At 41.3% G+C, this 17,885-nt stretch overlaps 1 protein-coding gene across 6 annotated transcripts in view; it reads right to left on the bottom strand.

Moving 5' to 3' along the window:
• Positions 1-14,119, bottom strand: part of DENND1B (DENN domain containing 1B) — a 171,023-nt gene extending 156,904 nt beyond the window's left edge. For all 6 annotated transcript variants that reach the window (XR_012652030.1, XR_012652031.1, XM_075038880.1 and 3 more), the window contains exons 1-2: positions 13,882-14,119; positions 11,109-11,173 (exon numbers count right to left, since the gene is read on the bottom strand). Coding sequence is in view for 4 of the 6 variants with exons in the window: in XM_075038880.1 (XP_074894981.1) it covers positions 11,109-11,173; positions 13,882-13,898 (82 nt within the window). In the remaining 2 variants the exon portion in view is untranslated. The remainder of the gene's footprint in view (positions 1-11,108; positions 11,174-13,881) is intronic.
• Positions 14,120-17,885: the final 3,766 nt, after the last annotated feature.

Genomic DNA, 17,885 nt, shown 5'->3' with positions numbered 1-17,885 from the left:
CATGCTAGTTTGATCTGCCTTTTTTTTCCCTGACTGACACTTGTATAAGCATTTTTAGATGAGACCTTGCAAGATGCTACAGGGCTCTGACCCCAGGTAAAAGCAGATGTAAACATGTACTTACAATGCATGGGACATGTCCATTCCCAGAAACTAAAATGGGTTCAGTCAGATGCACCAATTAAAAACGCCTGATTGAAACGGCAACTGAACGCTCAGAACCTCACCTAACTCAGCTTCCAGTGTCAAGAAAGCTTTACCTGTCCTGGCACACAATCACTGTCATCACAGCTACCTGTGACACGACAGGAAAAGTTCATTAGTTTCACCTAAAGAAGTAAGCAGTTCTTCTGCCACTAGGGAACTAAAGTCCTTTTTTATCTCATAATATTCTTAGCAGGGAGAAGATACCTACAATATGAACACCAGCAAAACTCTTTCCTGGACACAAAGTTTTTCAGAATTTCCCATGTTGCATCACTATACCATTAACTATTTTCAGTTCTATGAATTACTGCATGATACCAATCTAGTGTAATTGTGCTCTTTAAACAGAATTTTGTTTAGACAAAATGAAAATTTAATCTATCTCCAAGTGTGCAATACCTTAAAGTGACCATGGGTGACAGGGATCTAACTTTCAGTATTTCGGTTTTTTCCTCAAGAGCTAACTTTTACTATATGAACAGAAAACTGGAAGGCACCAGCAAAGTTATTGAACACATTTCCTCAAAAAAAGGCCAGGAGTTTAACATAACCCCAACACAACTCCAACACTCTGAGATTACCCTAGAAGCCCAAAAGCCATCAGGAAGATGGCAGGAGACAGTAAGGACATCCCTAGTTTTTTTCAGTTTCCTGAACTAGCAACACATTTATTTTAACAAACCAAAAAAACTTCAAATTCATGCTCAGAGACAAAACAACAGCCTGTGCTACACTGCATGTCATGAAAATCCCACCAGTTCCTCCTTATCTGACCTGGGTGAGAAACATTTCCTGTCAGCTCCAGAAGCAGCCCCACCAGATGAATGCCGAGCGTACCCACAGAGCAAGCCTGCCAGGTGCCACCAGAAGCAGGAAGGATGCTTACCTCACATGCTGCTTTTAGCAGTGCTAGCTATTTGAAGTAAAACACAAACAAACAGCAAACACACACAGTTTAGGAGCCAAATGACCTCCAAAGGATAGGAAGAGGATGCATGAGTGATCAGCTCTTGCTAGCAAGACTAAGTTACAATAACTGTTTCCCTCTTGTCACTCTAAAGTCACCCTAGTTTCACTCCATTATTTCAAACTCATTACAGACCTCCAAGCAAGTTTACAACTGTCATGCAATCCTTTTTTTCTACCTCTATGCTGCTACTTTTTCTTATTTTGCATTTAAACAGAACATAAACACATTCACTGTAACACATAACACTCTTTTACATTTGCCCTTTTATATTGCATTTTAACCTGAGGATATAAAATTTATCAATATTCTTCAATAATGCAACTCCATTCCTGGAAATGGCTGCCTTAAAATGTTAAGCTCTCCTTTGCAATTTCTGAGGGAAATGTGCTGATAACAGCTATAAGGCACAGCATCAGCTTCTCTGTGTCAAGTGCAACTCTTGCAACACAAGAGTGTTAAGTGTTAAACACAAGTTAAGTTAAAATCAACATTTAGCACCCAGTATTTATGTAGAAAGACATCAGATTTTTGCATTTAGCTTGTCCTGTAACAGAGTAAAAGAACTGCCTCCTCCCAAAAGCAAACATTTGACTGAGTCTACACAATGACACCATAACTTTACAATATTTAGATGTGTTCTAAAACAGGCTCAACTAGTACAACAAATAAAATCCTTGATGTGAACAGCATCTGAAGTCAGATGAATAGGAATTTCTTGTTCTCTATTAGGAGGTAAGCAGAAGTATTAACCATTCTTTGTGTCACTCCTTCCCATTCTGAGTTTAAGGAAAAATGCAATGGTAAACCAGCTATGGCAAAATACCTTTGTTATGACGATTATGCCTCTATGATGACTAAAACTTGGCATTAACTAAGAAAATTTGTAAAATACGTCCCAAAGTAAACACAGAAACCCTAACTAATACGCTCTTTTCAGACACAAGTTTGTAATTTTAGCTAGGTTTTAATCTACTACTGAATACCCACTCAAACATGTAAAGAAACCAGATCCCGATTCAAACTCTAGGAAACGTAATCTAAGGGCGTTGTTCAAGCCTTATTTCTAATTAAGGATTTAATACTTGGCCAGTACCTTCCAAACGAGGATTAAGAATTTTGCAAAGGAAGACAGTATGACTGTAAACTGCTGCCTTGGCTTTCCCAGCTCAGGAAGCGCAGATACCACACCCAAAATCTTGTTCAGGCCTCTTTTCTCTCACCATTTCTGCTTTTTCTCTTCTCTTTTCCATATAAAGTTCAATATTAAGTTTTAATCTTTTCTCCTAAGCCAGAATCACAAAATATAATAAGTCTTTGTCCACCCAAATTATGCAGTTCTAAACATAGAGCTACAGTTCCAAGATACATGGAAAAACGTCAAAGGCAAATATATGAAGTTAAGGTTTTCAGCATTTTAGTACTTTATTTGTCAGTCATGTAGAATCTTCTGTCCTAAGTATGTGCCTGTAAATACCATGTTTTTACCTGGATCTTGGAGTTATCACAAATGAGCCTACCACGAAAAATACAGATTCTTAACACATTAGTTGCAAAGAGGTGTTATGCTCAAATTGCTCTTACTACACAAAATTATTTCAAGGAATAACAATAACACTTTACTGGGAAAACTTATTTTGGCTTCAGGGGTTTTTAAGCCCTTCGTGAACAGTTATATAACTCTTCCCTTTGTAGCCCTGATCATGTTTTATTTTATTTACAAACAGAAGTATCTATCCCAGCAGTTATATGATGAGCAAATGCATCTGCATGTATCTGCATCCCCAGATAATATCACCAGTGGCAAAGGAAAAAGAATTAAAAAGACTATTTCTGTGAACCAGACAGGAAACCCTACACTTCAGCTTCCTCAAGTCAGTGCTAAAGAGAGAAGTGTCTTATGGCTTTGCAAAAAGCATTTTAAATCTTGAAAGTTTAACTAGTTTTCAAATCTTTTTAAGCAGATTTTAAATCCTCCACACATGAAAGACAAGCCATTAATCTATATATGAAGAGAGCTAGCAGCATAACATATCTCCTTAAAGAACGATAAACCTCTGTGTAAGATGGACTGTTCAGTGTGTGGGAGGGCAGAAGCATGCTGACATTAGCTTAGAAAAATATGCAAACTCTTAACACTTCTGAATGCAAACAATTTAAAAGCCCGCAAACTATCCCCCAGACAGCAGTCTCAAATAGTTAAGTAAAACAAAACTAAAATTAAATTTGAAAAATGCACAGGAGCATCAACTTTCATACTGACTGACAACATTACACGATGCAGGTTACTGGTTTTGGCTTATATTTAGTTATATTAATACTAGTATGTTCATTCTACTGAATTTTACACAAAACTCTTTTTATACCAAGTTAATATTTGTATTAGTTAATTCATCAAGTTCTTCCCTTTTAATTTCACTGCCCAAAACCCCATCACACTGCTGAAAGTGGCATATGGCATTACATGAAAAAATGGCACAGTCGGGCAAATGCCTGCAGGGGACTAATTCATCTCTACCAGCATTGATACCACAGCGCCTGCCCCCACATTACTACAGCTGGAATCTCTGGAGTAGAGCAGACCTTGCCACTCCTCCCAGAACTGTCCTTTGACTGCTGGGGAGTAGGGTCATCCCTCCCCAACGAGGTCTCTTCTCCCCCGTGAAGAATGCAGGGGAGACAGGAGAAAGGGCTTCCTTGACCTATTTCTCCAGCAGCTCTCACCCTTCCCCCTCCTACACACACATATCTGCACCCACCTCCAAATTACACATACATCCAAGAATCTTTGTAGGTTGGTGAAAAAAAAAAAAATCTGTAGGCAATGAGGCACTGAAAAGCAGCAACATTTTTCTCCATATTTTTGCATGTTAAGAAAAGCTGAAAGCTGGAGTGACTACCCTCCATTTCTCAGTCTCCGGAGAATGAAAGAAAAAGGTAAAAAGCATCAAAACGCCAATCTTAGATGCAAAATTATAGTTGCCTTAATTGTTTTTGCTGTTCATAATTGTCCAACACCCACTCTTTGCTAGTGACAGCCCAAACACACAGAAGACATTGTTCATACCCTGAGGAGCTTCCCAATTAAATGAAAGAAATTTGAATATAATGAAAACATTCATTTAGATACAACTGGAGGGTTTAAAGTTACACAAAAGATTATAATTTATGAAGGACTTACAGGTATGCTTGGTGCTCATACACAAGAGAGCTTCAGCCAAACTCTGGCTTATATTCCTTGGTTTTGTCAAAAACGATGAAAGTGATGCACAATCTGAGGCACTACCTGCTTTTGCCCTCAAAACATTTATATAATCCTCAACAAAGGACTGTGAAATATCCCACTCCTAATCAATCAATAATCCTGTAGAGAAACCAGACTAGCTTAAATGTCCGCTTTCAAGTTTTTTAGGTATCACCATTTGAAAATTTCAATCGGAAAAACAAGAAACCATTACGGGGAAGTAGCAATAACCTAAATAACAACATATGAGTTAATGAGTTGGGGTGGTGGGGTGTTAGACTTAATGAAACTTCAGAGCAGTATGGTAAGAAAGCTTCATTTTTTTTATATACAAAAACAGCATCTAAGACTATAACTAGATAGCCCATGTCCTAAAATGGCATTGTACAAACTGAAAAAGCATCTTTAACTTTTTATTGGTGTCAAATAAATTCTAGTACGGTCACACAGTACTTGAGACTAAAAATCTACAAATAAACATGAGAATCTACAAATAAATAAGAAAGCTTATCTAGTTCATAGCAATATATAGCTGCTCTTCATAGTCACCTGAAGAACACAGCATGCTTTAAAAAGTTAGAGAAACCTAACTTCTGTAGACCAATACTTATTCAGTATCCTTCCAGTTAAAACCAACAGTGAAAAATGTTGGCAGTATACAGATTATATCAAAAGTTTTCATTGCTCTTAAAAAAAAATCCTGCAGACTTCTTCATGTATTACATTGAAAGAATTATCTTTTTAATCAGATTCAAGTGATGCTCTGCAAAAAAAAAGTACAGCAGAGGAAAAGAGTTATCTGATCAGCACGTTACACCCACAGGCTCAGAGTCTGTGGTTCATAAACAGCTCTTTGCAGTGAAGAGGAAAAAAAAAAAAAAAAAAAAAATAGTGCTTGCTCTGACCACAATCCTGAAAGCAGCTTTGGAAGACTCTTAATCAAAACCCTACCAAAGCTAGGCACATTACCCACGGACAGAACTACCAACTGCATCAAATGTTTTTTTCAGAACTAGGACCTTCCTGGAACTACATACCTTATTAGTACCTTACAGGTCACAATGAATCCTCATACAAAGAATTCTGCATTTCTGATCTAATTCCTGGACTTAGTTCATATAGTTCTTAACTCTACCAACACACAATTAAACTGGTTTTCATGGCTTTTCCTTGAAAATTTAATGAAAAGACCACCCTTTAAAGAAAAATAATTCAGAGATCATGCAACATTAAATAATAAATCACTAAGATTTATTATCGTTCTGGTTCTGGCACAGGTAAGATAAACTACAGGAGTTGTTTATGCAATTCAACACAACCTATTAAACACCTTCTCTGAAAATCATGCATTTAGCCCTAGAGCTATAGAAGGCTTCCTAGCATTTAAAAAGTAAATAGAGACAAAGCAATCAAATTTCAAGCCTTGTTCAAACAATTATTCTTTGCTTAAACAGAAAATGAACGGCTATTTCAAAGGGGTTTTCAAGTAAAACTTGAACAGTCAGGACCTAAAGCAGTCCTAGACCCAAACCACCACATTCAGTGGCTGAATTTCCTGGATCTATCTGCACACTCCATGAAGCCTTTTTGTTGCTTTTCATATGTGCTGCAACCAAAGAAATGAAGGTGTAGCTAACAGCACTCTCTTAACCACACAAACCAAAACCAGTCTGAGTTGTCTTCTTCTTGGGAAACCATGGACAGAAATGCTGAAGATCTTATGTTCACAGAAGTTGTTGGACATTGCCTTTCTACTGCTAGCTACTATATTTGCATTGCCTTTTGTGTCTGGCCCCTGCAATCCAGTTTTAATAAAATCAATATAGGATGTACAGTTTATAGAATGAGTTCAATTACCAACTTTATCTTTGTACATTTAACTAAAATCTAAAGTTCAGACATGTATGTGTGTATGCACATATTGTGTACATTTGTGTATGCATGGATACATAGATGAACACACACTTTTCACAAAGATTACACTGGCACTATTATTTTTGACATGTCCTGTGGAAGAGTTCAGAAACATCAGCTTTCCAGAAATTCAGTTTACTTTTCATGATGGAAGGACCTGGATAGAAAAAAGAAAAAGGAAGAAGGAAAAAAAAAAAAACAAAAAATATGCTGACTGCTTTAGTTAGCCAATTTCTAGGCTCAAGCATATCTTACAGTGCCAGGTGCAGTATAACTTTCAAGAGATGAGAGTGCCAGGAGAAGAGTAAAGTTGCTGTAGGTGCAGCTGCCATACAATCTTGAAGTAATTGCCTTATGTAAGACTATGCACTCAGGACAACTGTAACACTGCATTACTCCTGATGCCTAGAAAGGGTGATTCAGCCCAAAGCGCAAAAAAACTTGTATCTTTTTACCCTAAAGCTAAAGAGCAATGCTCCTCCTTAAAATAATACAACAGTTTTGATAATATTAATATATGTTATCAAGTTGTCCTCTGGGTCTGTAAGTGAAATTTAATACAGAAGGCCAGCTGACAATGTTAAAATGGGCACACGTTTTTGCTATTTCTTTTGATTCCTTGTTCATTAAGGAGTGACACAGGAAAGAATTATAAAAATCTGCAACTGCCTGGAAGGCAATGTAAAACTTTTTGCTACAACATACTATGGACACTGCAAGCCAAATCCACAATTAACAAATATTGGGCTGTTAGAATAGCTTAGCACTCATCTCCCAGTCACTTAGCAAACTCTGGTGAACAGAAGTTAATTCACCTCAAAGTTTTGCGAGAATCAGGTTATGAATTTTCCCAAGCAAAAGCTGTCACACTAACTAGTTACTATGTTTCAACATATCATGTTAATTGCTGTTTACCATACTGGAAAGGACTGGAAGTTATGACATGGGCTACAATCTGATTTTGGTCCTAAAGGGTTTTTTCTTCTCCTTGGAATGTATGTCTCGACTGTCTAATTAAATACAGCTGAAATGCAACTTTCAAGGTAACATCTTAGGTGTAGTATAATATCAAAAGCATCATTTACTCTGAAAATACAGTAAGCAATATATTCTAAATTGTTGAGGGAACCGTATCCTGTTTTGTGCCAAGAGTAGGCATTAAGCCCTCTAATTAACAGATTATTTTTTTAACATAACCCAAGTGAAGAATAAACAAAGCTTGTCAGCAACAGCAAAAAATGTTACAATTCATGCTATTAGTTCAATGAAGTGCTCAATTATAAGAATATTTACATAAAGAGTACCCTTTTTTCTCTCCTGCCCCAAAAATGAGAAAAGGGTTAGAAGATCACTATTCTAGCAATGCTATTGTGCACTCCTGTAGTTTAAAACGGAGAGAGAGAGAGCAGCCCAAAAGGATGATCTACTCAGTCAAGAACACAGTATTAAGAAATAAATATTCAAGTATGCAAGCTACTCTCAAATCACAAAAACAGGTATCCAACGGGAAAACATAATTTTGATCCAGCTATAACTAAAGACATGCTAGCACAACTGGGCCTGTAACCAATTCAGGAGCTACCTACCATACGTGAAGTGATAAATTTACATTAACCTACATGAAACCTCTTAGGTGTTTACATTGAGTAGAAAACAATGTTGGAAATAATTAGTGGAATAATTTAAGAACAAATTTCATAATACATATAAACCTTGCTGCATTTCATGTATGTATGATCCTTTATAGCTCGGAGAGCCCTAGGACATTGTCAGATCCAAAAAATTAACATTCCTTCAGAGTTATGCTATAATTAAGAAGTTATCTAAAAATACTTTTCCAAAAGCATAGTAATTTTAACAGCAAAATTCTTCACCATGTCATATTGTTACAGACATATAGCATCCTCATAAAAATATCATCTTATTAATAGCTACACATGCAGTAGGGCTACCGCAATTTTTATTTGTTAGAACAGTTACACGCTGGCACAGGGAAATTAAAATACAAAAGAATGCACACTACAGCAAAGCTTGAAAAGAAAAAGCTTAAAGATACATGGGTCACATTAAGGTCTTCCTAAGTGGGCTTCTCCTGCTGCTCACTCATGCAGGGAGATCATAATTTTGTGGCTGTGATATTTCCACAGCAACACTGGTGACAGTGATGTCACAAATTCAGCCCTGACATAGCTTCAGGACCAAGTACAAGGAGCAGATGGGATGCGAGGGAGAAAGGCCCTATTTAAACACAAATCTCTTTCATAAGAAAGAAAGAAGCATGAGCAAAGAAACAGGTGAATGGACCACGTTTTCCAGTATGATATATTCAAAAGATTATCCTAGCATGAAAATCTATTTAAAGGCAAGACCTACAATACAGGGTAACTGTCAAATTTGTTCGGCCTTATAATAAGCCAACCTTGAAAGCTCCCTGTTTAGCATGACAAGCCTTGTGCCTCATTTCTAAAGTGGCAGCGAAGACAATACGCTTTTGTCCCTTGTGAATTTCCTTTAAATAACTTTAACATTCAGATATATTAATCTGATACATATAGTATTATGAGAACAGTGATGTAAATATGATGTCAAGCCCTCACTGGAGTGAGTTTGTTATCTGAATTAGATATAATATGAAAGAAATTAAAACAAATCCCAGATGGGTCACCAAGTACAGCAGGATGGTAACTGGAATATTCAGCCAGCAGAATTTGATTGGTAAAAGAGGACTGCACTTTTGTGCTGATCTCCAGACTCATGCAAGAATTAATACAACCTCCAGACCAGCTGAAACACCCCTAAACCCCTCACCAGTCACACGGCACAGACTCCAACACTACCGGCATCAAACACCCTTTTTGCCTTTGACCACCCCATAGACAAACAGCAACTGAGCCCACGCAGGATAGAAGGAATTATAGCAAAAAGTGGAATACAAGAGGGTGCACCCACAATACAGTCTCCACATTAACTTGGGTCACAGTTCAAGGAGATACACAGATTTCTTAAAGACACTACTCTCCACAGAGGACAACTGACAAACAGCATGAAACGCCCACCAAGGGAGGCAGGGGAAGTGACTATGACCAGAATTCAGGCACAGGCTGTCATTCAGAGCTGCAGGTAACGAGAAGTGGTTTCTCATGGCAGCAGAGGCAGAAAGATGCAAAAAAAAAAAAAATCAGAAGTCAAAACAGACATAAAAGCAATTAAAAGGATATAGGTCCATGTTCTGATCACAGAAGAAAAAAACCACATTTGTCAAGATTTCAAGATAAAGACCTGAAAGGATTATCAACAATCTAGCTCTCAGGAGGGAAAGAAAGAAAGGGAATTAAATCTGCAGGTTGAAGCTGGGCCTAAGCCAAGATGTGAATGGGCCCTCAGGAAGGGATGTCAGGTGGAGGCAGAGACTAAATGCACAATGCAAGGAGGAACAGATCAGAAGTCAAGTAGCTAAGCAGGGTTCACAGACATCATCTATGAAATTACTAAGGTAAAAACTGCAAAAGGGAGAGAACAGAAGGTAAAATGTGCCATGATACAAACCACAACAATGACCAGAGAGTTAGAAAAGCCCACCTGATTCCCCAAACCATGACTGTACCAACAGCAAATCAAAACGGGTAATAAACCAAAGGATGCTGGCTGGTCACAAAAAAAAGTGAAAATACCCAAGGACTGTACCAGGACCAAGATGTCATTCCACAACTAAGTGAACAATCTCATGACGAGGCATTCTCAGGAAAAGACCTACAGAACTACAATTGTTTAGCTTCAACAAAAATGTTTTTTGTAAACATATCAGGCATGCACCCATGACACCATTGACAAACATGATGGCTGAAATTAAAAAAAAAAAAAAAAAAAGAAAAGGAATACTTTGGGTCTATAAATTTCTACAGGCTTCTAACTTGTTAGAGTAGTAAACTCTGGCAACAGCATCCATTAGCACAGTAGAAGAAGAAATACATTCAATTTTAAGATGTAGTTTATCGTTTTCACAGTTGTGATTAAGACACAGCTGTCACAGACTAACATGACTACAACACAACGCCAACAAGACTTCTTCTCTCCCTGTGTTTTAATAAGGCCAACAGCCTCGGATGAGAACATGAACCAAGCTCCCCCAGTGGACTTTCTAGAGGTCACTTTAATTTCTGCACTGGAAATCCCATCTTCTTTCTACCTAAGAGGAAAAAAAGCCTCTCTCAGATAACCCTTGCACTACTACATCTCTCTTAGCACGTGTTTATAGAGACATGAAATTGATGGCTAATATAAGCTCTAGTCGGCACTCATTGCTGTTTGTACCATGTATCAAACCAAAGCAGCTGCCAAACATGAGCTAGAAAGAAAGTCTCTGTTGTTCAGAAAAGAACTTACTTTCTCCCTATCACACTAATCAAAATTAACATTCCACTGATAGACAGAAGTCAATTGTTCTGCTAAAATGAAATCTTATACAAAAATCAACATTTTAACACTTAAGAACTGTAGAAGATACATTTCAAGTCCAAGCTTTGCAAGTAGTTCTCTCAGAACAAAAATATTTTTACAATAGCCAAAATGAAAATATAACAATAAAAACCCACAACAACTATGAATTAACACATTAATAGATTTTAAAAGGCAATAAAATAACCATAGTCACTTTCTAATACATTCCAAATCCAACCACAATTCAAAACATAAGACGACACTAGATCAAGATGCAAACTATTTTTTTTTTCCACCTCTCATTTCTATAAATAAATATCAATAGGTACGGTACATTACCTTCGTCTTCAGATGCTTGACATTTTACTTTCAGTACCAAATCAAAGGTACGTTCTGGATTTTCCCTAGAAGCAAACACAACTGATTAATCATATATATGTTTCAGATAGTGTTTCTACCAGGTGATACCTTTTCCATTTTATTTGTACAGAATAAAATTAAAATAAATTAAAAATTCATTAAAATAAAATTAGAAATCAGATTAGTTCTACAGAAGAACCAAAGTCACATTACCCTGTACAGCCTTAAGAATAACGAAGATAAACAAGCTAAACTGTGTGATTTATTTAAATGATACTGTCACTGCCTTATCCATCAAATAGCTTTTAAGCCACTCCATCATACCATGCCTAACAGTTGGGAAAAAAGTGCTACTAAAATCCTTACCAATCAATCTGAAACATATTAATGGAGTCATGGGCAGCCTTTTCTAAAGGCACATTTTATTTCTACTTAATAGGAATTGCCCATCACTAGACTTCCATCTTAATGCACAAATTTAACCACTACCCTTTAAATCCATATGATTACCGCCATAAGGCTGAGCATCACTTAGCCTTCTCTTTCACAAGATACTGATCTTTGACTTTAAAGGCTGAATCTCAGACATGATTCAGTGAGTGAGAAAATACTAATGCAATAACTAGGGATAGCACAGTCCCGAGCTAGCCAGGAAGACGGCAAGATGGAGCCTCCGTATCTGCAGCAACCATCACCGTCAGCTCTGTGTGATAGCCAATGCCTCTTTCACCTCCCCAGTAAATACACACCTGGTAATAATGAACTGCATATGCTAATAGCAATTAGCACTCAACCTAATCCCAAACTAAACTTTTATTAAAACAGTTCTAAATACCATTACTATGCCACCCACCTCTGCCTACCAAGCACACTGCTATTTATATTAAAAACAAATCGTATAACCTCACCCGTATCAATTATCTCTTTAACCACATAAAAGGCACATGCTTAAACTCCCTTCCTGGGTAATGCTCCCACTGAAGGCAGCTGGAGTTTTAGGCAAATAAAAAAAAAAAAATCCAAGACTTGGTTCCAGGTTTCTAGGATGCTTCAAATAAAGCACACAGCAAATTAACACACTGTTGTTTCTTTAAAGGAAATTTTGAATTCAATCCAAAGGCTGAGCTGGGGAAAATTTCAACTGTCACAAATTAACTGATTCAGTACATGCTTCCACTGACCTCAGCACCATCAACTGAGATATGCAATTATAGTCTAATTCAGGTTATGGAGACGTAACCCGCCCATATTACAATGTTTCCTTGCATCCTATTTTAAAGCATTTAGTTGGGGAAAATCCTGTATCTGCTGATCCTGTGTGTAGGAGATCAAATTCTGCTCTGAGTTACAACAGTCTAAATCCAGGATATTGGAGATTTACTGTGGTATTAAAGTCCATCCATTGTTCCTCCGGCTGGCGAGTGGGTTCAGAATGAAACTGATAAGGCTTGGCTTTGTTGAGCCACCTAGAAAAGCGAACCACAAAAATCCCTCCTTTAAAACAAGTGAGATCTCCCCATGATGTTACTCTAGCTCAGGTGCTGGGTTTATATTCTCAGGCCATTTAACCCTTCCATTTCTTCCTAAAACCCCGACCACGCAACACTGGGTTTTTAACATCAATCGGTTAGTGTTACAAACACTGAATGAGGGCTTCTGCCTCAACTCCTAGCTGAATTACCCTCATGAAGAAAGCTCTTTGAAGTAACACTGCCTTCTGCCTTTCACTATACCACTCTAAATCTACTTTTGCAGAAAAATGCTTCTAAGTTTACTCTTCACATCCCACTGCACTTAGAAGTGTCAAAAATGTGTCAAACTAATCTGAGAATTGTCAGACTGTCTCTCGTTTCCTTTACAGCTACCCAGTAGCAGCCTGCTTATTCATCATGTATTTACACAGAGATTTTTGTCAATTCCTGAAACCCGTGTTTAACACGTTGGTGCTTTCCAATATCAGCAAGACCGGGTGGCCACTCCCGATTGGTAAGGCTGAATAGCAGTGCTTCCAAACACCCAAAAGTCTCTTTTGCACCTGCCACACCACAACGGCACAAAGAAGGTTTGCAGTTACTGGAGAGCTTAGCGTCACAAACCTTATCCCACCGGCCGCTGGAGGCAGGGTCACTGTAGGCAGCAGTACCGCCCAGGCCTGAGGGCGCTCTGGCGACCGAGGCAGGCAGCTGGGCCCGCGGGCTGCGGCTGCGCTCCCGCCACGGCGGGTGGGCGCCTCCGGAGCGAGCTGCCACTATTTCGCGACCCCCTGTCACCGGCCACAGGCCGACAGAGCGCAGGCACCGCTTCGCCCGCCCCCGCGCCCTGTCGGGCGCCGCTCCCCGGCACCGACGCCCCTGACCCGGCGAGGCCGGCGGCTGCAGGAGCGCGCCCCCCCCCCCCAGCTGCGGGAGGGCGACGGCAGGGCAGGCGGCGCCGCCCCTCCGCTCTGCGCGCCCCGCTCCCCCCGCGCCGCGGGTCCCGCCTCGGCCCGGCCCGGCGCGCAGCCACCCGCTCCCGGCCCCGCTGCCTCCCGCCCGCCCCGCTGTCACTCAGCGGGCCGCGGCGCGCCCGGCCCCTCGCAGGCTCCCGCCGGGTGGGCTCCCTCTCCTCCCCTCCCTCCCTCCCTCCCTGCCAGCCGCCTGGCGGGCCCGGCAGGCCGGGGCGGCTGCGAGGCCTACTCGCTGCCTGCCCGCCGCGGAGGGCAGCTCGGCCCGCCGCGCCTGACAGCCCCACCGCGGCCCCTCGCCCCACTCACTTGAACCTGCTGTCCATGGTCACATCGCGGGCCCCCGGCGGCTGCTCCAATGCCCCTCGGGGAGAAGCGCCCCGCGCGGCAGGGGCGAGCGGGCAGCGCCGGCCCCTCTGCCTTGGGCGGCGGGGGCGGCTCAGCGCTGCGGCGGCGGGCGGCGGCCCATGGCTGCTCCGCTCCCCCGGCTCGGGCCGCGACTGCGGCGGAGCAGCGGCACCGCCTCCTCCCCCCGTCTCTCAGTTCCTGTTGCCGTCGCTCCGGCACCTTCTGGGAAGCAGGAAGCTCCGCAGCGGCCCGGGGAGCCGCCGGGGCCGGCGTCACCTGAGCCCGGCGGGGGAGGGCCAGGGGGCGAGCGGGAGGCGGCGGGGGGCCGCGGGGCCTGCTCCCGTCAGGGGCGGCTACGGCCCCTGCCCGCCGCGGCAGGTGCGCTGGGCCCGGGCAGCCCTGCTGCGCCAGGCTCGGCCCGGCCCGGCCCGGCCCGGGGCGGCTGCAGCCCCTTCTCCGGGCCCGGGCGGAGGCCCCTCGTAGGTGGAGTGGGGCAGCGCACAGGTACGGCAACGTCGACGGCGCTCACGTTTTGCCTCACGGACACCCTCCACCCGCTGCAAAAGAAGCTCCTGGGGTGCGTCCGGCGAGCGTGTTAACTTAAGCATCTCGACATCCCTTTTACGTTCTTCATGCACAGCAGGAAAGTGGAGCTTTTCATACTACAGGTCATAAATGTTAATTTAACCTGCGGTAACCAGTTTAGCTTTTCTTTTTATCGAGTGCTAAACAAACAGTCTCCCAAACTGCTTAAGAGGTGGTGCTGTGGGGGAAGGCGCTGGAGTAAACGCACCGTCCCTTAAACACACATAAAAAGCTTTATACCCTTGAGTGTTTCCAGTGAGTTTGTAAAGGAAGAAAAAATAACACTGTCCTTGAGAGGCTTCCAAGTCTCATTCATCTGAGAGGCACTGAGCAGCCAAATTCCCACCTACACCAAGTTTCCCTCCCCTGCATAGTATCATTGCAGTGAAAAAATGCATAAAATAGATTCTGTGGTACTGGGCCAAAGAAGAACATCATTCTTCCCGCCCTTCTTCCAGAAACTAATCGTATCAGCAGTTGAAGAAAAAAATTCAAGCCAGTTATATATTAAACACATAAAACAGCATTAGTGAATTACTAAGGCTGAAACATCAAATATTCAAAAGTCAGGAAATTACTAACTTCTCCAAAGCAATATTGCCTTGGCTTCATTACACATCCTACACACCTCACAGGATATAGATTAAATAATAATAAAACTATAGATGTGCAGTGAAAACAACTGAATGTCACAGCAGAAACCTTAGCTTTGGGATTTTCTTGGTTTTCAAGTGCTTACTTTCCCAGCCTTCATTTCGCAATAATTTTTGGCTGTGTTTTAACAGCCAGTATTTGCAGCTCCCACTGAAGTAAATGAAATTGTTTGGGGCTTTGTATCTTTCACACGTAACCACGCGCTTCTTATAGCTCAGGGATTTTTTAGAAAAAATCATCAAATGTGCATCTTTGTATACCATGAGAGGCCCTTGAAGCAGGCAGCTTTAACTTACCCGCTGTTAAATTTAACTTCTCTGATGGGATCAGTCTGGATGAAAAGGGCCAGGGGAGAGGGGGAGCAATGCCTGTCCCTGCTCCACCAGCAGCAATGGGAAAAGCCAGGCAGGGACATTTCTGCAGCCCCCCAGAGCAGCTCAGCTGCAGTAGCCAGGCAGGCTGGCTGCATCCTGCACGCAGGGATCTTGCAGAACCGAAAGGGCTTCAGCAACAGCCAGTAAAGCTGGGTACATGAAAAAGCACGCATGAGGAGGGAGATGGTCAAAATCTTGTCTGTACCTCTCTCTCTCTCTACCTCCCTTCTGCCCTCCATCTCTACCCCCGTACGTACAGTAAAGTATGCAGAATTTGAAACCCTTTGCTGCAAAAAATGGCCGATAATTTAGTAAGACTGAATTTGGATTGGATGATTATCCAAATACTGAGACATTTTATTTGTGGAAAAACTCCATTTGAAGTGTACCAGAAATGAGAAAAAAATGCCGTATTTCAGGATTTCAGTAAATCTGTGTTTTGGATTATATTAAATATTTTATAAGCCTACTGTGAGTTTGTTTCTCTCATCTCAAGCAGCTGATGCTTGCCACTTTTATAGGCAAAAGAGTAGTCTGGCGGCCTGTCAGACTGATCTACTGTGTGATTCCAACCAGCCTCTTGGACTGGTGTCTGTCTTGGCAGATACGACCATCAAGTCCCTTGGAATTTATTTTATAATTGGAGAAAAAATAGGTAAGATCTCTTTCCCAAAGTAAATATGTGCCTTGTCACTAGAGTAAATTGACTGGATGCGGTGACTAAACCTCGCCTCCCTGGAAGAGCAGGAAGAATAGAGAAAGTTCATGTTTAAAATAGAGGGCATACGAGAGAAAACCCTGTTGAGATGAGGCTCACATCTCTCAGCTATTATTTCAGTCTCTGTAAAAACTTAAGCAGACATCTATGCCCAGGTTACACTTAGTTCATGTTTTTAAGACTGCTTTGCAACCACAGCAGCTTTTAATGAAAGACAATGTTCTAGGAAAGGTGCTGCTATTCAAAGCCACCTCTTGCTGCTGCCTTGTTTTCAGCCCTTCTCTGGGAAAGGGTTGAGGCGGAAGGAGAAACTGAAAGAAAAACCTAATAAATAGATACGCAGAGAATAGATTACTTCAGTATATTCTAAATCCGGGAAAGTCTAGTTTGCTTTTCCTTACTCTTTGGTCTTCCTTTCCAAATTAGAACAATGAAGCACATGATATTTGGGCTTTTCAGAGTCAACTGTTCTACCGAGTAATCTAGAAGATGCAAAACATTTTTCTTTATGCTTTGCATAACATGAAAATGCCTAAATTCTCTCTAAAAGGTTAGCACAGGGACTGATACAAGAGGATTTGCAGGGGATGGGGAGTGAACATTTATTTCATAGATATGAGCAACTAAAAATCAGGTAATTTAAAGATTCCTACTCACTCTTAATGGTAGTTTGCCTGTGGTGATTAGTCATCTTTGTAGCACTGTAATAATGTAAAGGAGCCTTAAAACTGATAGAGCTATAGAGCTATTTATAGACACTATTCAGCTCTTACATGCTGTCAGTAAAAGAGGTCTTGATGTAAACTGAATTGGACTTACAAGTCATAATGTTCTCCCAAACTGATTAATGCTTTCAGTAAGAGGTTGCACGAAAAATACCCAAAAGTTTACTTCATCTGAATCAGATAAGAATTGGGTGGAAGTGCCATCAGGGCAGCTCCATCTCAAGGATCAATGTAAAATGCATAGCATACTTTTTTAGTTTACAACCAAATTCAATATGGAAACAACAGGAGATGTAGTTGAAAAACACCAAACAGAATCCAAAAACAAGCATCCACATCCTTTCTAATATGGAGCAAACTGCCATTCTCTGCCAAATCAAAACCATGTGAGTTTGGGTCTATAAAAGTGATGCAGGGCAGGGTTAGGATCTCAAAAAGGGATATGAGAAACAGACAAGAAATGGCCACACATCACATCGCTTGGAAATGGTGGAGCAAGAGAGAGAAGTTCTGTGAGAATCCAATTACTTTTTAAGAGCTGAAACCATTACGTACTGTCCTGGTTTCAGCTGGGATAGAGTTAATTGTCTTCCTAGTAGCTGGTACAGTGCTATGTTTTGAGTTCAGTATGTGAAGAATGTTGATAACACTGATGGTTTCAGTTGTTGCTCAGTAGTGCTTAGACTAAAGTCAAGGATTTTTCAGCTTCTCATGCCCAGCCAGCGAGAAAGCTGGAGGGGCACAAGAAGTTGGCACAGGACACAGCCAGGGCAGCTGACCCAAACTGGCCAACGGGGTATTCCATACCATGGGACGTCACATCTAGTATAGGAACTGAGGGGAGTGGGGGCAGGGGATTGCCGCTAGGGGACTAGCTGTGTGTCGATCGGCGGGTGGTGACCAATTGCA

This window comes from Buteo buteo, chromosome 10 (genome assembly GCF_964188355.1).
Source record: "Buteo buteo chromosome 10, bButBut1.hap1.1, whole genome shotgun sequence".
Classification (NCBI taxonomy): Eukaryota; Metazoa; Chordata; class Aves; order Accipitriformes; family Accipitridae; genus Buteo; species Buteo buteo.
Note: the sequence above shows the minus strand (reverse complement) of the source record. Positions and strands in the feature narration are given on the sequence as shown.